The sequence below is a fragment of the Neopelma chrysocephalum genome, unplaced genomic scaffold (genome assembly GCF_003984885.1).
Source record: "Neopelma chrysocephalum unplaced genomic scaffold, ASM398488v2 Primary Assembly neopelma1_132, whole genome shotgun sequence".
NCBI lineage: Eukaryota > Metazoa > Chordata > Aves > Passeriformes > Pipridae > Neopelma > Neopelma chrysocephalum.
Window position 1 is genome coordinate 715,099 of NW_020897794.1, and position 24,870 is coordinate 739,968.

Consider the following 24,870-nt stretch of genomic DNA (forward strand, 5'->3'; position numbering starts at 1 on the left):
TTGGGGAGGGATTTACAGTGACAGTGGGGTTGGGGAGGGATTTACAGTGACAGTGGGGTTGGGGATGTGCAGTGACAGTGGGGTTTGGGGAGGGGTGTGTGGTGGGTTTAGGGAGGGATGTGCAGTGACTGGGGTTTGGGGAGGGCTGTGTGGTGGGTTTGGGGTGGATGTGCAGTGACAGCGGGGTTTGGGGTGGATGTGCAGTGGGTTTGGGGGGATGTGCAGTGACAGTGGGGTTTGGGGGGGATGTGCAGTGACAGCTCTCCCTGCTGTGCCACGCCAGCCCCAGGGAAACTCTCTCCAGGCCCATTCCTCTCAGAGGGTCAGGCTGGGGGAAGGCTGCCAGCACCTTTCACGGGCCACTGGGCTTTGCAGAGCTGTGTGGGAGCAGGGAGGCTTCTTGCAAAGGTTCCTTGGAGAAAGGTGTTGGAGAGCAGCAGGGTTTGAGGTGCCTTTGGAGAGTTCCAGTGTACTTCTGGGCTGCAAGATGGGAAAAGTTTCCAAGCAGCCATCAATCTATCTATTTAGGAGGCATTAGGGCCTTAAATTAAAGGCATTTTTTCTTTTTGGTAAATTGATTTTTGCTTCCATGCATTTTTTATGAGCTTTGAGGCTCTCTCTCCTTCCAGGCTCCCCTCTCAGTATCCCTATTCTTGCTGTACCTCTACAGTCAAACCCATGTTATCATTTGCTTATTCCTCTTCTTTTGTAATGTTCCAGTTCCTTGTTGTCTGGTATTTATTACCAAGGGGGGGAGCTGCAGGATGTGAGGAGCTGTGGATGTGTTGCTTTGCAGCAGCACAGAGCCCAGCGTTGCCAGCCAGGGAATCCAGTGTGGGAGCAGGAGGGAACGTGCTACCTCAGGCAGGTTCTGAGCCCATCATCTCTTGGTTCACAGCTTCCCCCATTTTCTCACTTGTTGGTGAGGTTGTGTTTGACATGAGGCTGGAGCGAAGTCCTCCAGCCATCCCTGCTCTGCACAGGAGGGGCTGGGGCTGGGTGCTGTGCACACACAGGCTCCAGGCTCTGGGATTTGAGCAGCTCCTTCACGTTTTACCTGCTGACCTTTACAGCCAGGAACTCAGGCTGAACTTTCCATGTGCACTGTTCAGGGCACGAAGCACTGCAGCACATCCTCTTGGCTCCTCTAGACACTAAATGGGTTTGATTCTTCTTGGCATTATTCATTGTCAGGCTCTGCTCTTCTTGCTTTTACAAACCATCTGTGCAGAGAGATGTTTTCCTTAACCTGCCTTCCCAGATGTGCTTTGGGGCCGGGATACTCATTTTGATGCCTTAGAAAAGGCTGACTTTTTGGGAAGTGAAATGCTCAGCACTTCTAGGAACGGGATCTTTCATGTCCTTCCAACCTGGCAATTGGGACTCATTAATTACTAGAAAATGTGGCGTCCTTGTTTCTGTCACATGAGCACAGGGGGCTGTCCCAGACCTGTCTGGGGCAGGGTGCAGGTGTGTTGGCCAGCCCTGCTAAGAGACCTTTGAACTTTTCCTACTTCAAATAGGAAGGAGGCAGAAAAATGTCTGGAGGTGATACAGCCCTAAGACTTGCTCATCTTCTGGGTGTGCTTTTAGCTTCCCGAGTTCCTGCTCTATGTTTTGAAATGGGATTTCACCCCAGAATCCAGTGGGAAGAGGCAGGGAGGCAGTCCCAGCTCAGCTGCTTTCCAGCCAGTTGTTCTGTTGTGCCGTGGTGTTTTATCACACGGGCTCGGGGCTTTCCCATGTGGCTCTTGATGAGTATCTTGCTTTGCCTGTCACTGTCAAAATGTTGTACCTCTGCCCACGAGGGGAGTCGCTGCTCAGTGAGTCGGGGCTGGAGCCGGGCTCAGGCTCAGGCTCAGGCTTTGGGCTGATGTTACCCTCTAGTGGCCTGTGGAGATGGAATCGGGGAGCGACTGCACCAAAAACGTGGTGCCTGGTGGGTTCCTGGGGCAGGGAGGGGAGCTGGGATGCTGCTTGTCACACAAGGTTTTTACACCAGCAGCTGCCCAGATCCATGTCCACAAGGATTGGCTCCTCACTGGTTCCTATATCAGGCTGGGGTTGAGTTATTCCCCCTTTCCCTGCCCACCTTCCCATGAAATCCCAAAGTCTGCACGTGCCCTGCCTGCTCTGGGCTTTGCTCCAGTGCTGAGGGGCCACTTCTGCTGCCACATCTGCCCTGTTTGTTCCTCACACAGTCCAGGTGAGCTCCCCACCACCAGGTCAGGGCTGTGTCTCTGCAGCTCCAGGCTGAGGTGCCTGGCAGTGACTCTGTGCTAGACCAGAGTGCACTTGGACGAGGGTGACGACTCTCCCTGTGTTGCCTGGGTACTCCCACGGGCAGATAAACAGGCTATTTATGTGTGGCCAAGACAAAACCCACAAGCATGGCCTCTTGTAATGAGTGGGAAATAACGACCGAGACAAAAGCAGTGACCGGAACATCCTTCAGCTGACCCCGCTCCTCTTTGTGTGCTGCTCAGTAATTGCATCTCCCAGCCCCATCCCTTTCTGCCTCTCACTTTCTGATCTCCACGCCAGTGTTCCCCTCTTGCCTGTCCTTTTGTGCCAGCAAGCCTGGTTACTCTGCCCCACTCTTGTTTATAAGTTTCCCGGCGATGATCTCCAGCTCCCTCCCATGTCTGTGCCTCTCTGTCCACATGGCCTTGTTCCTGCTATAAACCTGTTTATAGTGGCACCTGCCTTCTGATTCATCAGAACTTGAGTTCTTCCTGGGTCTTTCATTCACAGCAGTGTGTTTAAACCCATCTGGCCTGCTCATTTGGTTGGCAAAGTGACACATTGTTAGGCAGGACCTGCCTTGGGATGGTCACATCCTTTCTAGAGGCCTTCTGCAGACACTTTCAGCCACTCTTCCAAATCTAAACCACAGTGAGCTTAAGCAATCAGCACTGCTGCTGAGACTCCTGCTCATCAGTCTTGCACGTACCTCTGGGCCCTTTGTATATTCCAGCTGGGAGAAATCCCTTATCTGTCTTCCTGGAGGCTTTGACTCTGTGTTTTATGGTCAGGGAATGCTCAAGGCAGTTGTGTGTGTTACTGGTGGTGCATTGTGGAGGTGACAGGGCCGAGTTTGACTTGAGCCACGGTGTGCTTGTCCAGGCAGCAAGAGCCTGGAAAGCTCTGGATCCTGTGCTAAAGGACTGGATAAACTGCCCTGTCCCTGCTTCCTTGGCTGATCCACTTAGGGCTGAGGCAGATGTCAGCAGGGTGACAGGCTGGTGGCTTTCACATGCACAGGGTGACTTGCCCACTCTGGCTCTCCCCGTGCCACGGGGTGATCTCTGGCTTTGTCTGTGCCCAGGAAGCTCTTTGCTGGCGCTGCCTCCGAGCGCCTGGCGCTCTGACAGCAGAGATCTGGGGATTTCCTCATTAACTAACTGACCTAATTACCTGCTGTCAGTGCCCTGCCAGCTGCCCAGACACCCGTGTGCTCAGTGCTGGACAGAACAACCGGCTTTGTCTCCTGGGCAGCGCTGCCTGTGAGGAGAGGGGGGGTTTGCTCTGCCTTAATTTGGGCTCTACCCTCACACCCCTAAAAATTATCAAGTCCATTTATTTCTGGCAGAGGCTGGGTCTGACAAAATGGGGTATCTGTGCCCCTCTGTCCCCAGTGACCCAGCTCATGGTGTGGGGTTTGTATGTGCATTTCCCTCTGCTGGTGTTCCTGGTGGGAATTGCCCTGGGAGAGGGACTGGAACCTGCACCCCTGGCTTCGGGCATGAGAGGGCCAAGTCAAGGGGTGCCAGGCAGGGCTGCTGGGCTTAATTTCTTCTTGTTTCCTCACCCCTCAGGTCAATGTGATGGCTGTGAGCATCTGCACCCGGGAGGCCTACCAGTCCATGAAAGAGAGAAACATTGATGATGGGCATATAATTAACATTAACAGGTAAGTGAAGGGGGATATGGGATCAGCCATGGGGGCTTCCTCCTCTTCCCTGCATCCTAGAGAGGATTAAACACTGGAGCTTCAACCTTGGAGTGGGCTGATGGAGAAGTTTTCCAAGGCTTGCGATGGTTGATTTTTCAAACCACTCTTTTAGTCTTTGCTGGTCTAAGGCAGGAAAGGCCAAAGCAGGGAGAAAAGGGTGATGTCAACCACTTGTGGTGGTGCAGGGCTGAAGATTGAAACTTCTGAACCAGCTCCAGGAAACAGCCATGTGGAGAGGAGCCCGTGGGGGTGTGCGTTCCCTGTGGGAAGGGAATTCCTCCCGTAGCCACCACGTCACCCTCTCTGCGTGTTCCTGACGGTGGTTTGAGCATCCTGCTGGGACACTGCTTTCCTCCCAGCTCTCAGCACCTTCCTTTCTGCTCTCTCCCCAGCATGAATGGCCACAGTGTCGTGCCACAGTCCGTGGTGCACTTTTACAGTGCCACCAAGTACGCGGTGACAGCCCTCACGGAGGGGCTGAGGCAGGAGCTGCGGGAGGCAAAGACTCATATACGAGCCACAGTGAGTACTGGGGGCAGGCTCTGGGGGTTTTCCCTTTGGAAAAGAGGCAAGGGGATGCAAAAACCCGTGCTCAGCACGCTGGGAATGTTCAAAAAGTCCTGTGGCCAACTGTCCCGGGCCGCCTCTCTTTCCCAGGCAGAGTCTGGGGCTCAGAAGGCACAGCTGTGTCCAGGGAGAAACTCTTTGGGTGCATAAAGGGGGCATTGAAGAAGCTTTTTGGGTGCAGAAAATATGGGCAGTTGCTTGCCAGGGAGTGATGGGGGGGTCACAGTCAGGCTGGGCTGCTTGCTCTCAGTCAGAGCTTTTCCATGTTTTTCTTTGCTTCTCTGTCCTTCTGGGATGTGGAGAGGGAAGTACCCACCAGCACTTCCCCAGAGGTACCTGCCACAACAATCACTAAGGCAAAGTCCACTCACTTCAACTATTCCCCCAAAACATGAGTAGGAAAGGGGAATAGCAGAAAAAGAGATGGGGTGGTTTTTTTGGCTTTTTCAGTGCTAAAAAGTTTTATCTCCCTTTTTTTTTTAATTGTTTTACTGAAGGGCAATTACAAATCCTATTAGGATGTGCTCTGCTTTTTTCCAGTGTATATCTCCAGGACTGGTGGAAACGGGATTTGCTTTTAAACTCCACGATAATGACCCCGAGAGAGCTGCTGCAACCTATGAGAGCATTCGGGTAGGACTTGGAGAACTGGACACAGAGGGAAGTGGCTCTGATTATAGTTGAACAGTCTCTCTTCCTGGCTAATGGTTCCACAGAGTGCCCAGTTCTTTCCAGGATGCCCTCAGCACTCCCAAAGTCTCAGCCCTCAAACCTCAGATTTTGCACTGGTATTTACACACTGTGTAGGTTTTCGTTTGGGTTCAGTTTCCAACTCCTTATATTTTTCCTTTTATTTTGATGTTTCTGTAAACAAGCATCAGTCAGCTTTGACATTTTGCAGGCTGTGATTTCTTTGTTGCAGAGAAGATGTAACAAGTAAACGTTCCTGCTCGGGGAGAAATATGAGAGCGTGTTGTCTTGCAGGTGGCACAGGATTCCTTGTGCTTCTCTGGGAATTTTTGATAAGGATGGCAATACCTGACCTGGCAGAATTACCGTGCCAGCAGTGAAATTACTCACGGCAATTGAAGAATTATCAGCACCAGACGCGTCCTTTGTTAAATCTTGAATGGATTATGTTTTTTTCCTGCTTGCTTGCATCTTTCTGACATGCCCCAGTGACACTGTCGAGACTCATTATTGATGGTTAGGAGAGGGGTGATCTTGTGGTGAACTTCCTGCAGTGCCCTTTGACTGAGAATCCCTTTGGTGTCTTTGCAGTGTCTCAAAGCTGAAGACATGGCCAATGCTGTCATCTATGTCCTCAGTGCCCCCCCTCATGTACAGGTAGGCTGGGGCAGGGGCTGAGGGTGGAGGGGGGCCAGGGCTGCCCTGACATTTGCTGATCAGCCACAGTATCAGCTCTGAGCTTAGTGAGCCTGGGCTGGGGATTAGTGGGGATCACGTTTGTTTACACTTCCCTCATGGCAGCTCTGGGATTGCAGTGCCCGGGCTCTGGGATTGCACTGCTCAGACTGGTCACATCCCTGCGGATCCAGCAAAGGCTGAGCTGACTCTGGTTTTTCCCCAAGAGGGTGGTGGGGCACTGACCAGGCTCCCCAGGGCAGTGGTCAAGGCCCCAAGGCTGCCAGAGCTCCAGGAGTGTTTGGACAACACTCCCAGGGACAGGGTGGGATTTTTGGGGTGTCTGTGCAGGGCCAGGAGCTGGGCTGGGTGATCCCTGTGGGTCCCTTCCAGCCCAGGGCATTCTATGATTCTGTGACTGCAGAGCAGGACTGTGCAAGACAGAAGGATTGTGAGGGATATGGGCACGTTCTGCCCTTTTGGATGGTGCCACCTGAGGTTTGCTGAGAGCCTCGAGTTGTGCCAGTCGCCAAATGACGTTTTGGGACCTCCCCGAGGGTGTGTGAGAGGCTTGTGCTGCCTCAGGGACTCCCTCCTGTGGAACAAGAAATAGGTGACCAGCTTCGAGCTGGAGGCAGGAGCCGTGTCAGTGTTCACCACGTGCAACATGAAAGCTCCTTGTTGTGAAAGCAGACTTTGATCATGAGAGGCTGAACAGCCCCTTGTGTGGACTCTGCTCCTTGGGGCAAGACGTGGCCGTCTTGACACTGGATCCGCGGGGATGAGTGGCCTTGTTGTCCTAAAAAGATAAAAAGTCCTGCCTGTGGCTGAAAGATAAAAGGTCCTGCCTGTGGCTGTTGCTTGGCCCTCTGGGAACAGGACCCGACCGAGGACGTGAACCGTGACACTCGGCAGCCGGTGTCACCTCGCACCTTTCCCGTGCACGTTTGAGCTTTTATCCCTCCTGCTAAAGGCACGGCAGGCACGTTTCACCTTTGCTTCTTTTCCTGCAGTGCAGCATTTCCAGTGGGCTCCAGTAAAAACCCTGCCTTGTCTCTTCCAGATCGGGGATATACAGATGAGGCCCACGGAGCAGATCTCGTAGCAGGAGCAGAGGGCCCTCGAGCAGCACAGTGCATCCACTCCACTTCGGACCCTCTGGCAATCCAGGGGGTGTCAAAGGCTGGCTGGCAATGTTTTAATCAAGTACCAAGGATCATGTTTGAAGAATTATTTTTCTCTCCCTCTCTCTGAGCTGGTGCTGGTGCTGAGCCAGTTTGAAAAAAAAAACCAACAAGCAACAGCTAGTAGTGGGTCTCTTTTCTCCCCCACTCCTTTGTGAAACTGCTTAAGAGTAAAATGTATTTGATAATAATGCAGGGAAGTGGTTTGTGGAAGATTGTTGTCTCCAGGCTGGTTTATTCTTCCTTTTGCTTTCTTTTCAAGGTTTATTTGATCTTAGTTGCTGATGCTGTGTCTGGACCTATGTGAAGTGGCACAAGATGTTTGCCAGCTTCAGTGTGCTTAGGGTTTGAGATTTTCAGTGGATGTCATACATGAATCCATCTAATATTTGGGTTTATTTTCATCAGGTTGATTACTGATGGTGATGATGCATGTGGTGTTTTCTATTTCTTTTGTATTCCACTGCCCTAAACCCAGCATACAACCTCCCCCACCCCTCCTTTCCCGTTCACATGGATCATGCCTGCCAAGTTTGGGGAAGTATAAATGTGTGTGCTTGATATTTCTCTTTTTTTTTTTTAGGTAGGTAAATAGTTGGAGGAAAAGCACCTGTACTTGTGCAGGTTAGAACGATAATCTCAGTGGCATAGTTACAGTAAGAGTGAGTTGTTTGGTATTTTTAATAAAAAACTAAACGTGTGCTGTCTTGTGATCACCTCTACCCGTGGTATCATCTCCCAGCACTCTCGATGTTCTGTATGTGATATTTTGCATGCATTGACACTTTTCTGGAAACGTGGATCAGTCTTAGAAAGATGTCTGGTGCTGTTGAAACGCTGGTGCTGAGGAGCTGGAAGTTTGTCGGGAGTTTGTTTATGAGGAGAGATACAAACTCGGAGAGAGAGAGAGAGAGAGTGAAATGAACCGTGCTGAAGGTGTCTGAGATGAAAAGAGACTTGTAGGGGTGTTTGCCTACAAAGCAGCAGGTGGAAGGGCTGGGTCAGACCTCGTGTTAGTGCTACACTGGTGCAGCCCCAGTGTTTTTACTCTGGGTTTACTCTACTTGAGGGAGGAGAGAATGGGCCTCAAAGCAGACACGTGCAGAGCTGGAGACCACCGGAGTTGTCTCGAGACTCTTTGCAGTGTGGTCTGTGAGTGTCCGACTCCCTCTGGAGCTGTTGGACACGTTGCCTTAAGATTTCAGATCCGCTCCTGCTGGACTCTGTGCAGTGTTTCTGAGGGCAAATGTTGGCTCAGGTGGAGCTGGGATGGTCAGTTGGTCGGAGCAGAGGGTGGAGAGCCTGAGAAATTTGGGTTTGGATGGTTTGGCTCACACCAGGAGAGCTCTGGGAGTCCAGCTGTGTCACCCCACCGTCAGGGAGGCCAGGACTGGGCCACTACAACATGAGTTCAACTCCCTGCAAGTCACTTTTACCTCTCTGCCTCAGTTTCCCCATCTGTAAAATGGGGATAATAATACTTACCTACCTCACAGGGGTGTTGTGAGGACTCACAAGCTTTTGTAAAGCACTTTGACCACGAGAAAGCGCTGTGTAAGTGCTGAGTGTTGTATGAAGTATTATTATTAATGAAACCTTGTGATACCTAGAATTTCCTTGTGCCAAAGGTGAGCAGCTGTAGAAGGATACAAGGAGAAAAACTGGCAAAATGTTCCTTCGTAATGGCAAAACAAAGGCAATTTGCCCCCTTTTTTTTTTCCCTGTTTGTCAACCCATGCCCATGGTGTGTTCTGTCCATTCCTCATCTGTCACCCCTTTCTACTGACAAGTGCACAGAGCCTCCTCTCTGGATTTGGCTTTTTAATTTACTGGGAGTGAAATTCTTGCACAGCTTTAGTGCACTGCCCTCCTCCAGCTTGTAGAGGCTGTGGCTTTGTGTGGGTTCTCTGCACAGAGGAAATCCAGCAGGTGCTCTGTGCAGTGTGTGCCATCTTTTTTAAGAGAAAGGAGTTAAATAAACCAGGAGTTGGAGGCCAAAAAAAAAAAAATATTTTTTTTTGAGAAATTGGGAACTTTGAGAAGGGGAAAAAAACCAAGCAGGGATGTGGTGAAACATTGAATTGGTGGCAGCAACTGTGTGCAAAGTTCAGCAGATGTTGAAATGCGTGGCTGAGGAGGGACCTAAGTTATCTCCCTGTAAAAGGAGGATTTGGAGAGAATTGCTCAAGAAGGGCCAGTTTGGGTAATTGCTCCCTGCAAACACAACCTGGCTGCCCTGCAGCCCTGGAAGTCGTTTGGGTTTTTTTGTTTGTTTTTTTTCTCCCCTCCTCAAGAACATTTGTAACATTTGCAAGTCTTGAAATTGTGCCCAGTATATTTTCCCATTTCCAGTGTGTTTCTAGGGGGGATAATTCCTGCTGCCCGTTCACCTCCCCCATGAAGCGCAGCCCGCGGAGGGCTCGGTGCGGGTCGTGGAACCTGGTGGCACCTCCAGCCACCTTCCTGGGATGAGATGGGACACGACTCTTGAGGCATTTGAAACCCCCAAACGGGAGGATCAACCGTGTAATTTATCAGTAGGTTTCTAACTGTGAGCTGTAAAATAAAGAATAAAAAGAGAGGCACACTGTGGCTCGTTGTGTGTTTTGTCGTTTTTGTGTTAAAAGCGTAACAGGCGTTTTTACTGTTCCCAGCTAAACCTCTGTTTGGTGACAAATTCAAACAGAAACGTTGTGGTTGTTTGTGGGGAAAAAACATAATTACTTTCTAGAGCAGAACAGCATCCAGGTGTCTCACAGATAACCTGTGGAGGCTGGACTCACCTGTCCCTGTTCAAATGGAGCCACAATTCCAGAGGGGCTCCCTGAACTCCCCGGGTGGGCTGGGTTTGGCTGAACTGTGCAAGGGATGAGCCCGGGATCAGGAATGGGGGGAAACCCAGGCTGGATTAGGGCCAGAATTGTCACTGTTAACTGAAGGCATTTTGTTCCCCTGTCCCCTTTCAGGTTGTCCAAGCACAGAGGCCATTCCTGAGCTCAGCTTTGCAGTCACTGAAATACAAAGTTTTTGGAGATAAGTAATGAACAGCTGAATTATTTTCCTATTAAAAGTGCTGTACCTCAGGCAAATGTGACCTGGCAGATATATGAGCTCAGCTCACACATACATATATATCTATATATATAGATGTAGAAATATAGTCTCAACTCTCATTTTTTGGGGGGAGAAGAACCATGAACGCAGTTGGCTCTGGTAACCAGCAGTAAAACATGATTCTACTTAAGATCTCTGAACCTGTTAAAGAAATCTGATGATGTTTTTGATGCCTGGTGTAACTTAATGCTTCAGACTAATGAAATAGAAAAGGACTGAAACATTTTTGCTTCTCCCTGCAAACTCCTTTTAGAACAATACTGTTGTGGTTTGTCCCCCGTGGCCCACAGGGATAAACCCCTGCAAGCCCCAAATCCATCGCTGTGCCGACCTGTTGCCCATTTATATCCCCCCCCCTTGGCTCCCCACTGATGCAATTAAACACGGATGCAGCATTTTGGGGTGAAAGCTGCAGATTCAGGCGGCGGAGCCCCGAGCCCGTTCTCCCCGCGGCCACAGCACCTGCCGCCATCCCCGAGACGACACCCAAGAGGTGCCTTTTGGACAATTCCCACGCTCCGGGGGTTCCCCATCCAGCCCGAGCCCTTTGGGAACGAGGTCACGGAGAAACCCCCATTGAGGAGGGGGGGGTCACCGCCGTTCACACGCTCATTTCTCCGCTGATATTAAAAACACCCGGGCTAGACCACGGCCAGCCCCTTCACTGTTTTCCCCAGTTTTAGGGGAACCGCGATTAGGCGGTTTTAAAGCCGTTTCGTGGTTAATTAGGCCCGTGTTAATTAGCGGGGGGGGGGGGGGGGGGGGGGGTTGCCCTCCCCCCCCCCAGGCGGCGCTGCCGCGCGGGGGGGGGGCCGGGGGGCGCCGCGGGAGGGGGGGGGGGGGGGGCGGGGGCGGCGGCGGCAGCGGGGGGGCCTCACGAGGGTCCCCACGAGGGTCCGGGGGGGGTCCCCACGCGGGTCCTGCGGGGCCGGGAGCCCCTCCAGCCCCTGCCCGTGTTGTGCGGGTCTGGAGCGGAGCGCGGTGTTTTCCCTCCCCACGCCGGGGGGTGGTGCCGGGGCCGGGAATTGAACGGGATTCCTCACCCCCCGTGGGCGCCCATGGAGCGGGCGCTGATGCCCCGCGTGTGCGGCGCCCTGGGGCTGTGCCGGTGGCTCCGGTGCGGGCCCCGGTGGCCGTGCGGGGTCCGGCACCGCTCCACCCGCCAGCAGCCGCCCCCGCCCGCGGGTCGGGGCGAGGAAGGTCCCCCCGCATCCCTCCCGCGGGGCTCCGGCGGCTCCCGGGACACCCCGCGGGGACACCCCCGGCCGGGACACGGAGGGGCCGGGCGGGGGTCGGCAACCGGGCGGGAGCTGTGGCTGTCGCAGCTGGATGAGCTGCCCAGGGCGAGGAAAGGGATGGAGCGAAAGCCTCTGCGCCTGGAGAGGACTAAGGGCTCGGAGATCCTGTTCGGGATCGGCCCGTGCTCCCTGGCCCTCGGCCAGGCGCGCAGGGACCTGTTCCGGCTGTTCCTCAAGCAGAGCAGCTCCCGGCGGCCCGTGATGAGCGAGTTTGTGCTCCAGGCCACGGCCCGAGGGGTCCCGGTGCTGCACGTCCAGCGCAGGGAGCTGGACCAGCTCTGCAGGGGTCAGGTCCACCAGGGAGTGTGTCTGGAGGCCACCCCGCTGCGGTTCAAGAGTTTGGAGGACGCTGAAACGCCCGGTTCGGGGGGCGAAGCGAGTGGGGAGCGGCAGCTGATCTGGCTGGTGCTGGAGCAGATCCAGGACCCCATGAACCTGGGGGCACTGCTGCGCTCCGCGTACTTCCTGGGGGTGGACAGAGTGGTGACCAGCCACAGGAACAGGTACGGGGCTGTGCATCTGCTCCTGCAGCTCCTCTTTCCTTCCCCTGCTGGCTCCCAGGGAGGTTTCCAGCTCAGCAGCTGCTCAAAGAGCTTTCCGGGGTTGAGCTGGGGAGCAGAGTTTTGGGTGGCTGCTGCTCCGCGGGCAGGCTGAGGGATGGGGTATTCCAGGCTGGGAAGGAACCCTCTCTGGGCACTTCTTGTTTTAACCCATTTCGCGTTTCAGTTGTCCCATCTGCACGAAACTGCTGGGACCTGTTTCCTGGGTGAATTCCTGAGCCCTCCTACTCTCCATAGTAAAACACAGCCCTATAGTGAGCGGGATCTGTAGTGCACTGGTTGGAGTAGGTTGCAGAGGCAATAGAAGGGAATACAGAGACAAAAATTCGCCTAGATTTCGGTTTTTTTGCTCTTGTATGATGCTTTTCCTTTATTTTTCCCTTGCAGCTGCCCCCTGACTCCAACAGTGAGCAAAGCCAGTGCTGGAGCCATGGAGGTCTTCGATGTCTACAGCACAGATGATCTCCAGAGCTTTTTGAAGGTAGAACGATTCCCTGTTTTCCCCCCCCCCTTTCCTTTGAAGAAAATCCAAATATTGCCTGTATGGATCAGGAGGAGGGCTGAGTTATTTGCAGCGTCTGTGCTCCTGCTGTGCACTCCTGTTTGCTGCCGGTGGTCTGTGCTGTGGGACCACCAGTGACAGGCACACCCCCCTCCAGCCCCATTCCATCGGCTGGGGATGGGGTGTGGGTGTTTTCCCTGGAAGCTGGTGGTAGCAGGATAACCCTGTGGCTCTCCCACACTCGGGCTGTGAGCTCAGGATGCCGGGATCTGTGTCCCTTCCCTCCCTGGAGACTGGAGCTGTGCCTGGAGTGTGGCAGAGGCAGCATCCCGGGGCTCAGGCACATGATGGCAGCATTGGGCAGCCTTTGGAGCAGGGAATAGAGGAGAAAGCAGGGCTGGTGAGCTGCTGGGAATCTTTTTACACTGTGTCTCTATGCAGTGAGGCGAGACAGGGCCCTTTGCGGAACACGCTGCAAAAGGAAAGGGAATGCACGTGGGAAAACGGGATTTAAACTGAAACAAACCCAGGGATGTGGCTGTGAATGGGCACAGTGTGACTGCCCTGACCCCTCTGGGGGTCACCTGTGCCCTGGCTGGGCTGGGGACACATTGTGTGCACGAGGGAGCTGCAGGATCTCCAGTTCTGCCCACTTAGTGCTAGGAATGGGTCTGTGGCAGCTGGAGCTCTGGGTGATGGTGAAATGAAAGATACATAAAATACATTGATATTGAATTGAAAAGCTGGAAGAATCACTTTGTTACTTTAAAGCTTGAATTATTAACAATTTGAGCCATTGCAGCAGATCATTTAATTGGACCTGGACTCACGGGCCTCACCCCTGGCATTGCCTGGCTGGAGTAAATTTGATATAACATCGTGCAAAAAGTGCCAGTTTCCCAGGAAATGAGGCTGGCAAGAAGCAGCAGCTCTTTCATGGTTAAAATGGATTTCCAACACAAATAATTAAGGCCCTTTTTGCCAGGGTGCAGGAGGGGGGTTTGGTTCTCTGGTTCTGTGAGGCACTGAGTGTTGAGTGTTTTTGTGTGAGCTGAATTTTGGCATCTGAGTTTGCAAATGTCACTGTGGGCTTCTGCAACTTCCACTGCACTGCTCTGTGCATTATTTGCTAATTTATTTAACACTACTCTTTTTGCATGCTTTCCTGGCAAAAAAAACCTTCCTAGAACTGTTGCATGGGCAGGGAAAAAAAAAAAAGCTTTTCAGTTGCTGTTTGTTTGCTTAGTGAACTGGAATAAATGCCAGAAGGAAAATTACTTTTTTTGTTGTTGTTGTTTATTAAGTCAAGGTTTGTGTGCTGATAGTGGGAGGACTTCGGTGGTAAAAATTCAAGGGATGCCAAAAAAAATTACAGGAAAACCAGTCAGCTTAACCGAAAATGTAAAAAAACCCCACCAGTGTCTTTCCATACGTGACTTATTTTCTTTTTAAGCTTGAAAAATTGGCAACTCTTTAATATTTGTTTCCCTTCCTTTCTCTAGGCTAAAATTGCAGAAGGCTGGGAAGTGGTGGGGACAGCCAGCAAACCCGAGGATGTGGAAGATGTTCCTGTCATCAGTTGCTTGGAATTTCGGTGGGATAAACCCCTTATTGTCGTGATAGGTATTTGAATTTCCAGAGCTGTGGGCTGGGTGGGAGGTGCAGGTGGGAGGGAACCATCGGGGGCAGGTTTCACTCCAAGGCTGTTGTGTCACATCACACTTTGTCTGGAAAAGAAAAGCAGAGCAAGACCCATGGAATGGTCTGGGAAACAGGGACCCAGAGGAGCAGGGGGAGCTGAGAAGAGCTCAGCTGCAGGAACAAGCAGTTTGTGTGGGGAGTCAAGCAGCTGCAGAGGGTCTGGGTGGCAGTTCCAGTGCCAGGACAGCCACGGTGTGGTGCTCTGAACTGTGCTCTGTGCTGCTTCTGATCCTGTCCCGCAGCCCCAAGCCTGGATTTTCTGTGTTGGTGAACCCCAGAGGTGAGGGGGAGCCCCAGAGGTGTGTGTTTGCTCCAGCTGTGCAGAGGCTGTGCTGGTGAACGGTGCCATGTCATGGCTCTGTCATGTTTCCTCTGAAAAAAAACAGGAATATGTTGTGCCCAGGTCTGGAAAGAGCCATGAGGAGCTCTTGTTTGAATGCAAGGTTGGGCTTTGTGGCACAGAGACCATCACAGGGAGCAGTCAGTGGCTGTTTTTGTACGGCCAGGAGAAGGCAGGAGGTGTTGGCTGCAGGAGCAGGTGGAACCTCTCCCTGTTGGAGCAGTGGGTGCCACTCCCCTGAGCTGGGTAATTCCTGCAGGGCTTCTGCTCCCTCAGTGCAGAGGATACTGGCAAAGGATGCTGCTTTTGTGGGCAGAGTTTGGGGTCATGCAGCCTCCCAGAAGCTGAAAGGAAGGGCAGGAAAGAAACTCCCCCAGAAGTGCTGCTCCAGGCCCCTGTGTGTGGCTGTGCTGTGTCCCCCCACCTCGTGTCACCTGGCACAGGAGCTGCTCTGAGCTTTTTTACACCTGGAAGTCGTGCTGGCCACGAGCCACGGAGGGGCTGTAATCCTGCCCCGTGCCGCGGTTATCTTGGCTCGGAAGACATTCCTTTAATTAAAATGTTTATTGAACCCCTGGAAATACTGACAAGGCGGCGCCGCAAATCTGGCACCTCTACAAGATGTGTTACAAAGGGAGCAGGCAGGGCTGGCAGCACTGCTGATGGACCACAAAGAAATGCATCCCAGAAACGGCGACAACACCCGCAGAAAGGAAGGGGGTGAAAGTGGCAGCGGTGTCGTTACCTTGAGTTATGAGAGATTTCTCCAGGAAAAAGTCCAAATATCCTTTTGTCAGGGGAGATTGGAGGCTGATTGGTAGATGCATGAGGAGAGCTCCCGGACCTTGCAGCAGTAATGATTTCAACTCTCTGCTGAGCACTAACTCTTCTCTGGAAAGAAAATTGAACATTACAGTCATCTGGTGCTGAGGTTGTTGGGAGAAACGTCCTAGATCTGAATATGTAGCGTTCCTGCAGCCGCAGAGAGCAGCAGAGATAATTCAGCCTGGGAGTGAGCTCCCTGGCACCACACAGATTGTCTTGTAAGTTAAGCGTTTGCAGACTCCCAGTTCACCCTCCTGGCATCCTGGCTGCCCTGGCAGGGAGTGATTTGGACAGTCCAGCTCGATGTTGTGTGCGCTGGAGTCGCTGCTGGAGGGGACGGGCAGGGCTGGCTGCCCGCAGGACTGGGAGCCTGCTGTGAGCAGGAACAGATGGGGAGCACTCAGATGGCTGAGTGAGAAGAGTGTCTGGGCAATTTGTTCCTCTCAGCCCTGCAGTCTGTAGCTCGGGGTTTAAGGCTGTCCACGGGGTCGGGGGTTTTGTGGAGATGCTCATTTTGTGTCTCTCTGCTGCTGCCGCCGCCCGGGTTGGAACTTCCTGCCCTGGGAACTGCAGCTGTTGGTGGTGTTGGTTGTAAGTGGGGCAGGAAACCTGTTTTATCATTTCACCGAGCTCTAACACTGGGCTTTGAAGTGAGGAACAAAGCCAAGAGATGGAAGTTAAAGATCTGAAGTGGGGAGTGTTTTGTTCACCAGTATAAACCAGGTTTTAATCTGATTCAGTCAATACTCCCTCCCTCGTGTCACACTATGCAAGCCTTTTTGCCCTGAATTTATGGTCCCTACTTATTTTAAACAGCTAGATCCATAAAAAGCTTTGTAAAAGCTGGAAGCAAAATTGGTACCTTTATTAGGAATCGTAAGACCCTTATCAGGGACAGGAGAGGATTGCTCCAGGAGCCACTGCACTCCTGGCAATTGCTGCTGTCCCAGTTGGAGAGTCCCAAGGGAGTGTGGTTTGAGAGGCTCAGGAGGCAAATGTGACTGTAAGTTGTAAAACTTTTCTGTGTTGAATCAGGAAAAAGTAGGATGCTATTTTTGGGTTTTTTTTTAAGCCTCCCTGGAGAGCCACAGTGTAGTGATGAAGGGGCAGGTTGGGCCATGGGAGGCCTGGCTCTGATTCCTGGTGTCACCCTGTGACCTTGGATGACTCCCCCAGGCCTTGTCTGCACTGCTGGCTTACAGCAGGAGGGAAGGAATGGTTAGGATGGGATTTGGGTTTTATGAAGGTTCATTCACCCCAGCCAAAGCTTGTATTTGTCAGATGGCTTATTTCATCTGGGGAGGTGATGCAAGATGCATTACCCAAAGCATCCTCTTCCTTACCCAAAAGTGCATCCTGCCAGTTAGATCAGCCCAGCAGAACGAGAGACTGGGCAGCAGCTTCCAGCCAAAAAAATGGGAATAATGGCCCTTTCCTTCCCTGTGTGGTCAGAGGGATCACACAGATCCGTGTGTAGGGAGCTGCTGGAATAGACACTAGGGAAGGAACTTCGGGACAACTCACCCCAGTTTGCTGAGTTTGGAGGAGTCTCCAGTGGCACAGGAACGTGGGCTGTTAAAACTTCAGGAAAGTGTCTGAATTTAGGTGAGCTGAGTGAGGCCATGGGAACCCTGGTCAGGCAGGCAGAAGCCCCAGGTGGGCACTGTGAGCCCTGGCAGTGCCATTCCAGGACCAGTCTGGGGTTCAGCCAGGTCAGGGTATGGCTCTTGGAGGGGAATGTTTGGCTCCCACGTGCTGAGCCTGCTTTGCCAGAGGTGTTTGGAACGAGCTGGCTATTCCTGCAGCTGTGTAAACTGTCTGTGTAGCTCTAAATAATGAATGTGGAAGAATTCTTTGGGGAGCCAAGCGGGCTGGGAAGTCCCTGGTCCTCTGCATTTTCACTTGTCTGCGCACAGGATTGTTTAAAGCCTCTCCCTTTCCATTTCCCTTTGTGACAGCGTGAGTCAAACAACTACTAATGACCTGGGATAGATTTCAACTCTGTTTCACCAGTGTATCAGCCCAAACATATCAGGGCTGTTGGATGGTTTAACAACTAATCAATTGAAGCCTCTGGTTAAACTGTCTGCATGCACAAGCTGCACCCAGCCGGTGGTTTGTGTGCTGGGAGGGCTGAGCCCGTCACTATCAATAGGGATGTGGGATTTGCTGGATCAGAGCAGTTCTGTGGCCTCTTGCCTGCCTTGTCCCAGTGCCAGCAGCCTGTGGGCACGGGCAGCTCTCTGCTGGCACAGCTCTGCCTGTGCAGGGGCTCTCTGTGCTCGGACAAGGCTCTGTGCTTTGTGCAGGTGTGCTGCACAGGTATTCCTCAAAAACACTCCTGATGATGAAGAACAGCTGCAGGAAGGGAAGGTGGCAAGGTGCCTGTCTCAGCTCTGGTAGCTCTTGTTGCTGCCTGGGAGCTGGTGAGGTTCCTGCTGAGCTCAGGGTGAGGGTGTAGGTGTGACAGAGCATTGGCAAGGACTGGGCTGAGGAGGGGGGGGGAAAGGGATGTGGCAGCAACTGTGAGCTGTGTCTTTCTCCTGCAGGCAGTGAAGGGGAGGGCCTTTCCCTGGAGACACAGCTGCTGTGCCATCGGGTGCTGGCCATCCCCCCTGGCAGAGCCCTGCACCCCGGCATCGACTCGCTCAACGTCTCTGTTGCTACTGGTAAGAGCAGTTCTGAGCACAGGGGCACTGAACTCCAGACTCCTGTGTTTTAAAAATCAAGCATCCAGGCCCACAGAATGAATTTCTTGTGGTTTAAAAAAAAAACCAAACAAAAAGCTCGCAATATTTTATTTATTTTTACTTTCTTACAGGTATCCTCCTGCACTCCATCTGCAGCCAGAAACGGAGGCACGGAGATTGAAATCCTCTCTGTGTGGTGGGGGAAGCTGCTCAGCATTCCCTGGCTCTGCTCGGTGTGGATATGGAAAAGCTCTTCCCAGAGTCTCCACCGTCCCTGCAGGTCACAGGCAGAGCCCCAGTGACCTTGAGCTGCATCCTGGCTGATGCAGGATGCCACCAGACCCCTGGCTTAGTGCCCAGGGCAGACACCTCCTGTCCTGGGTAGCACTGAGGAGGAGCAGCTCCAGGGAGGGGAGAGACCATGCCAGGTCTGAAAGCAGCCAGCTGTATCCTTTAGTTTGGGCAGGAAAACACCCAGGGGTGGCTCTGAGCTTCGTGCTTGTCGTGCATCACTTGAGCTGTGGAGAGAATTTGGGCTGTGGGGGGAAAGTGCTGCCACTGAGCCCAGCCCTGTGCCCACCCTGAGCCTGCTCAGCAGGGAGAGGGAGCTGCCAAGAGGCTGCTGTGCTTTTGAACCCTCAGTGGGGACTTCCTCACGAGGAGCTGGTGTCTCTGTGTTTGGTTTTAAAGCAGGTGTGCAGCCCTGCCGAGGGATGGATATGAGCTGTTGGAAAAAACACCCAGCCCGTGGAAATAAAGCTCCTGTAAAGTTTGTTGTAGACTCAAATCAATACATTTTGTGTCATATATAAATCCAGAGTGTGATCAGCACTTCCTTCAGGTGGGAATAGGGATCTTTTCCCAGGAAAGTTTCCTTTCCATGGTGGGCCTGATCCTACTGGATGCTGAGCTGCACCAGCTTTGGGGTGGGGTGGCTTCGTTTGCAGATATCCTGGATGAAAACCAGACTGGCTAAATTATTGAGAACCAAAAGAATGTTATCACTTAGCACCTTAATTATTTTATTTAGCTGCTGTGGCCCTTTGCATAGGATTCCTCATTAACACTTAATTTACTGTGCCCTTTAGGGATAATTTCAAACAATTCTACTCAGTCTGCCCCCTCCCCCACTTCCAAATGAACAAGTAAATCACTCTGAGTGACTAATTAGGACTTTGAGCTAAATGATGTCTGTAAACTGGAAGGTTTTTCCCTGGGAGGGTCTGGCTGGTGGGTGCTGTGGGACTGGGAACACCCCAAGTGCCTGGGATGGGGGCCAGGACAGGACAAGGAGCTCTCAAAAGGTGTCCAGGACTCACTGCTGTGGCTGTGATGGAGGCAGTGCCTGGTGTGGTGACAGGTATCCTGAGCTGTGCCCACACAGGACAAACCCCAAATCACTCCAAAACAACACTGTTGTGCAAACAGGGTTTTGTTGCCCAAATCTGAAGATGAGCTGGTCACTGAAGAACCATGGTGCAGTGTGGGGTGACAGCTGATGCATTTTGGGAGCTGAGTGTGCCCTTTTTTTTCTCTTTTTAAAGCTGAAATGAAAAGGCTGCAGGCCTGGAGGCCTCAGCCAGCCCCGTGGTGCTGCTTGCCAGCCGTGGGTGCCCCAGCAGAGGGTGCCCGTGGCTCAGATTTGCTCCTTTTTCAAAGGAAAGATTCAAAGATTCAGCACTTGAATCCTTCCTCTGGAGCAGCAGGGATCAGGGTAAAGCTGTTTCTTTATTCTTGACCCATAGGCGAATATATTTATTTCCCATCTCACTGCTATTTCTCCCTTTTTACTGCCTTTTTTTTTTAAATTAATTTGAGCAGTGCTGCAACAGAGGAGGCACTTCCTGGCTCTGTGTGGTTGGGAAAGCTGGGTGCTGTCAGTCTGTGCTCAACCATGGAACAGCTCCTTTACTTCTGGAAGGCTCCCAAAAATCTCTGAAACCTCAGTGCCCGCAGCGGCTCTTCCAACATAGCGAGGGGTACGTTGAAGTTCCTGCCTGTCCATCACCCCTGCCCTGCAAATTTCCCAGTCCTGTATCCACAGAGCACCTTGGTTTGGCACTGGAGCATCAGACAAGGCTCACTGGGAGCTGCCTGAGGCTGGAATTTTCCGAGGCAGGAATCTGAGGGCCGCAGCCTTGAGTTTTCTGCTGGAGAGCTGCAGCCCGAGGCTCTTCTGGGTGCAGGGAATCCCACTCTGGGCAACTCTGCTGCTCACATTTATCCCATTTCCCTCAGTGGTGAGTTTTAGCCCCGCTTTCTTCCACTGGGATCCACCTGCCCTGGCTTTTGGTTGTACCTGTTGTGTCCTTCTGCCCCAGCCCCATCCTGAGACCCATGAGGAGCACAGGGACCCCTGCACTCTCCCACCTCTGGAGCTTGGTGCTGTGTGACTTGCCCCTGATCTAATAAATGCAATCCATTAATTGGATCATTGCCTGCCTCTCCAGTTAATTTCCTGGATATTTTTAAATGTTAAAATGTAGTTTTTATAGTCTTTCATTATTTTTAGCCCTGAGCTTGACTATAATCGTCCCTGTAATGTAACTGTAAAAAAACTCCCAGCTTTATATCATGAAGGAGGACATTAATTGTCATTTTTTGTGTACATCAGCAAGATCAAAACATGTTTCCTGATTACTTCTGTTTGTACATAGAGCCCCTTTGATATTTAGATATGAATAAAGTGTGTGTGTGTGTAATTTGAAAGTCAATTCTTCCCTCCCCGCTGCTTGTCATGGATTCCTTTCAGAGGCTTATTTACCAAATTGATTTTAAAATTTACTAATTGCCCTTCCAGAATGATTTCTCAATAATCAAAGTGTCTCTAAGCACAGTGGCAAAATATTTGTCCTCCTTGGTTCAGAAGATGAGTTGGGTGATGGTGCTGCCTTACCTTCAGTCAGGGGGAGAACACAAATGTTCTCATCTCCCCAGGGGAGTGCTGGCTGTGCCCACAGCTCAACTGCCCCACATTCCACTTTAGTGCTCACGTTATCCACAAAAAAACCCGTCCCATCAGATCCATCCCTGGGGCCCAGTGAGGTCTGGGAGGCTGGAAGGGCTCTTGGACAGGGAGCACCTCTCCCTGTGCCAAGCCCGAGCTGGTGGCACGGCTGGAGGGAGCAGCGTGGGGTGCTGTGGGTCGGGGCAGGAGCTGGGAATGCTGCCCACGGAATTGCACCTCTGGAATTGCACCTCTGGAATTCTCCGCCGCGCCGCAGCCCCGGATCCCGGTTTGTAAATGTAATCAACCTTGAGGTCTTGTTGCTTCCACAGGTGCAATTAAACATTACCATCTGCTAATCCGTGATTAACGATGTTTACAAATATGCTACAAGGTGTTAAAATGTGCTGGCACTCTTTGTTTTGGGTTTGGTTTGGTTTCCCCCCCCCTCTTTCTTTTTTTCCTCCCCCTCTCCCTGTTCCAGCACCGGAGCTGTGCTGCTGGCAGTGTCACTGGAGGGCTTTCCCCACATACCCCACTGTTAATTCACAGATATTTTGTCTCCCTTATTTAAAAGTTCCCTCAGAACCCCAAACCAGCTGCAGGAATGACGAGTTCGAATCAGAAGGTCAGTGCTGCTGCTAAACAGGATTTAATTGCATGGGGAGGGGGTTGTTGAGGTACAAACCGACAAATCTGAATAATAAAACTTTGTGGGGAGCGACATATGGTGCAGTTTAAAGCAAATTTTTATCGATCATCCCACAACTGATGTGTTAATGGGGATGGCAGTCGTTGCTTTGGGTTCCGTATCGACGTGGAGTTTTAATAATGTCACACAGGAATATTGTGGAAGGGTTTATAATTATTAAAAAAAAAAAAAAAAAGAAAGGAGTGTTTTCTATTAACTGCCTTTTTCTTTTCCAGGAGAGAGGAATACATTAGGTGTCTGCCATGTGTCCTCCAGATCTAGGTTACATGTAATTGCTCTGTAATTGGTAGAACCATGTAAAAGCCATGGTATTTGCCAGCAAACCCTCCTAAGTTACCATGAAATTGGAGTGTGATATTTATTCTCTGCAAAACTTGCTGCCCCGACGTCGTGCATGTCAGGTTTGGGCACTGCAGGGGCGTCTCTGAGCCGTGTGTGACACCCACGGGGTGTTTGGCACCCACAGGGCTCGGGGTTGGCACCGGGGTCACCCCAGGGCTGGGGGGGCTGCCTGGGAGCTGGAGGGGTTGTGGTGCTTTAACCTGCCTTGGGCTTCATTCTCAGGGTTATTCAGAGAAACACAGACTGGTTTGGGTTGGAAATCAGCCTTAAAGCCCATCCAGTCCCAACCCTGTGCCATGGGCAGGGACACCTCCCACTAGCCCAGGTTGCTCCAAGCCCCGTCCAACCTGGCCTTGGACACTTCCAGGGATCCAGGGGCAGCCACAGCTTCTCTGGGCAACCTGTGCCAGGGCCTCTCCACCCTCACAGGGAAGGATTTCTTCCTAAGATCTCATCTAAATTACGGCTATTAATAATCTAATATATAGAGATTAGAAATAATAATAATCTAATAATACGCTAATTATTACAGCTGTTTCGAAGCCCAGCTCAAAATGATGGAGGTGTGGAGGCACCTGGAGAAGTTCTCTTGATTTCAAAGGACAGGGAAGAGTAAGTAATTGCTCTAATGATGCTTTTTGAAGCCTTTGGAGATGAAATATTTGTGAGTACACCAGGGGTACATGCACAGGTCACCTGTGTTTTAGTTTCTAGGTAAGTGGGATGCCCAAATCTGTTCCCAGCTTGGCAATTTCTGTGATTTAACCATGATACTGGTTTGGAGGACTCCAGCCCTGGGTGTATGTGTGGCCTCACTCTGAGGAGCCTCCTCATGAGCTTTTCCCCCAGAAGGAGGGAATGGGAACTGTGTGGGTGGGTCAGTGATGACTCCTTGTGGCTTTAAACACAGGCAGCAGTAATTGCCTTGCTTCTGATCAATAGTTTTATACACTTTAAAACTGTAACAGAACACTGTGAATTGATGCAAAATTAAACCTGCCAATTTTAATTTTTTTTTACTTTTTTTAAGCTGGCCTGTTTTAGAAGTTGCAGCCTCAGCAGTGTTAAAATAGTTAAAAATAAGGAATAGTTCAAAATAAGGGGGAGGCAAGAGTGGTTGGCATTCCCTGGCAGAATAAACAAGGTGGTGGCAGCTTTGCCAACCCTCATTAGCACCTTCCAGCAAAGCACAGCTTATTCCAACTGTATCCCAAGTCTTCTGAGGCTGGAGATTGCATCTGTGCCTAATATGCATTTTTATATAAACAAGGGTACTAAATGGCCCTTCACTTCCCTCTGTAATGTCTTTTTTAATGGAAGGTCCTGAATTAAGAACATATATATATGACTCTAAGAATTTTCTAAGTGATATTGAAAACCTATTGTAAAGCAGGATTTCTCCTTGCAAAATTATTTTAATGAGGTTCCAGTTTATTTTCTGGCTATATTTTACTTATTTAATCCTCCAGAGGGGCTTTTCAGAGGCAGCATCTCATTTTCAATGCAACTATTCTTAACATTAGGGAAAACTACCTTTCTGAAATGCATGAAGGGGAAAAAAAAAACCCCGAACCAGAGGAAGATGTACGAGATAAGAATAAACTTGAAAAGCTTTGAGGTGGTTTATGGCTTCTCTGGAAAGAATAACAGTTCATGTATTTTTGTTATGGTGTGGTTTAATGATGCTTGCAGAAAAAAGATAAGGTAGAAATGGAAATATAAAATTAAACCAGCAAAGTGAATGTGATTATTTTAGTTACCAGTATTACCTGGGGAAAACGCTCTCGGGGTTTTTTATCTAGACTAAATATTTGCTTTTCTTGAAAGGGAAGGCCCTCTGCATCTCCCAGCACGAGGGTGGGAAGGGAAATCTTGCTGTGGTCCAGCAGCCCTGGGAGGATGGAGGAGACTGTGCTGCTGCCCCACGGCAGGTCTGGCACAGCCCCATCCCAGGGATTCACTTGGCACAGGGCTGGTTTGGCCAGGGCTGTGCCAGTGATGAGGATGATGAGGAGATGACCCCAAAAGGTGCTCCCCAGCCTCCCCCTGTGTCTGTGCCACTGTGTCACTGCAGGTGCCCCGAGCAGGATGGGGAAGGAGCAGGAGGCTCCCAGTGATGTGTGTGCCCAGGGCGTTGGCTTGATCTGGAGGATCCTGGTTCCTACACAGGCATCTGGGCATGGCTAATTCCCTGGGAGGCATGATCTTGTCCCATCCCTCCCCTCCCTTCCACCCCTCCCCATCCCTGGCTGGGGGTGCAGACCCGGAACCCCTGCGGCAAAGCACTCGAGGGCTGTGGCACCTCCCCAACCCCAGAGCTCCCGACTTCCCCGGGCAGCTCCAGAGCTTCTCAGGCTGCTGGGGGATCGTGCTGGTTGTGCAGTTTGATGGGGGCTCGACAGGATCAGCCAAACTCAGCTCTGGCACAACAGGCACAGCCCCAGCCGAGCTGAGCTCCTGAGCATCCCCCTCCAGCCCCTGGGTCGCGAGAGGTAAAACTTGAATCGAGCCCTGATGTGTGGCCTTGAGCCTCCCTGGGTAGTTAATTTTTTCAGTTTCTTCCATGGAACTGGAAGGGCAAAAAGTTTGTTTATAGTTAAAATTCTCGGAGATTTATACTTTAATTCAAAAAGCTGAAAAGAAGCGGTTTCTGCGTAGGTTCCTTCCCTATCAGAATCTAAACCAGATTATTATGTAAATTTTTTTGATCCTAAATTCATTATAATATTCAATTTCAGGAAATGCTCTTGACCATCTGCTGCTGCTCT

The 24,870-nt window shown here is 51.4% G+C and overlaps 2 protein-coding genes across 2 annotated transcripts in view; both read left to right on the forward strand.

Moving 5' to 3' along the window:
- The window catches only part of DHRS11 (dehydrogenase/reductase 11), a 23,448-nt gene extending 13,785 nt beyond the window's left edge, over window positions 1-9,663 (forward strand). The window contains exons 3-7 of the mRNA XM_027698790.1: window positions 3,819-3,913; window positions 4,348-4,477; window positions 5,063-5,155; window positions 5,804-5,869; window positions 6,951-9,663. Of these exons, the coding sequence (XP_027554591.1) occupies window positions 3,819-3,913; window positions 4,348-4,477; window positions 5,063-5,155; window positions 5,804-5,869; window positions 6,951-6,992 (426 nt within the window). The 3' untranslated portion in view covers window positions 6,993-9,663. The remainder of the gene's footprint in view (window positions 1-3,818; window positions 3,914-4,347; window positions 4,478-5,062; window positions 5,156-5,803; window positions 5,870-6,950) is intronic.
- A 1,376-nt stretch (window positions 9,664-11,039) lies between these two features.
- MRM1 (mitochondrial rRNA methyltransferase 1) lies at window positions 11,040-18,885 on the forward strand. Its single transcript, XM_027698777.1, has 5 exons — window positions 11,040-11,986; window positions 12,431-12,524; window positions 14,048-14,168; window positions 17,961-18,080; window positions 18,233-18,885. Exons 1-5 carry the CDS (start codon window positions 11,244-11,246, stop codon window positions 18,280-18,282), a joined length of 1,128 nt encoding a protein of 375 aa, XP_027554578.1. The 5' UTR covers window positions 11,040-11,243; the 3' UTR covers window positions 18,283-18,885.
- Window positions 18,886-24,870: the final 5,985 nt, after the last annotated feature.

Coding starts and splice junctions, on each gene's coding strand:
- MRM1 (XM_027698777.1), top strand. CDS start 11,244: ATGGAGCGGGCGCTGATGCCCCGCGTGTGCGGCGCCCTGGGGCTGTGC. Junction 11,987..12,430: donor GTGACCAGCCACAGGAACAG/GTACGGGGCTGT, acceptor TTTCCCTTGCAG/CTGCCCCCTGACTCCAACAG. Junction 14,169..17,960: donor ACCCCTTATTGTCGTGATAG/GTATTTGAATTT, acceptor TTTCTCCTGCAG/GCAGTGAAGGGGAGGGCCTT.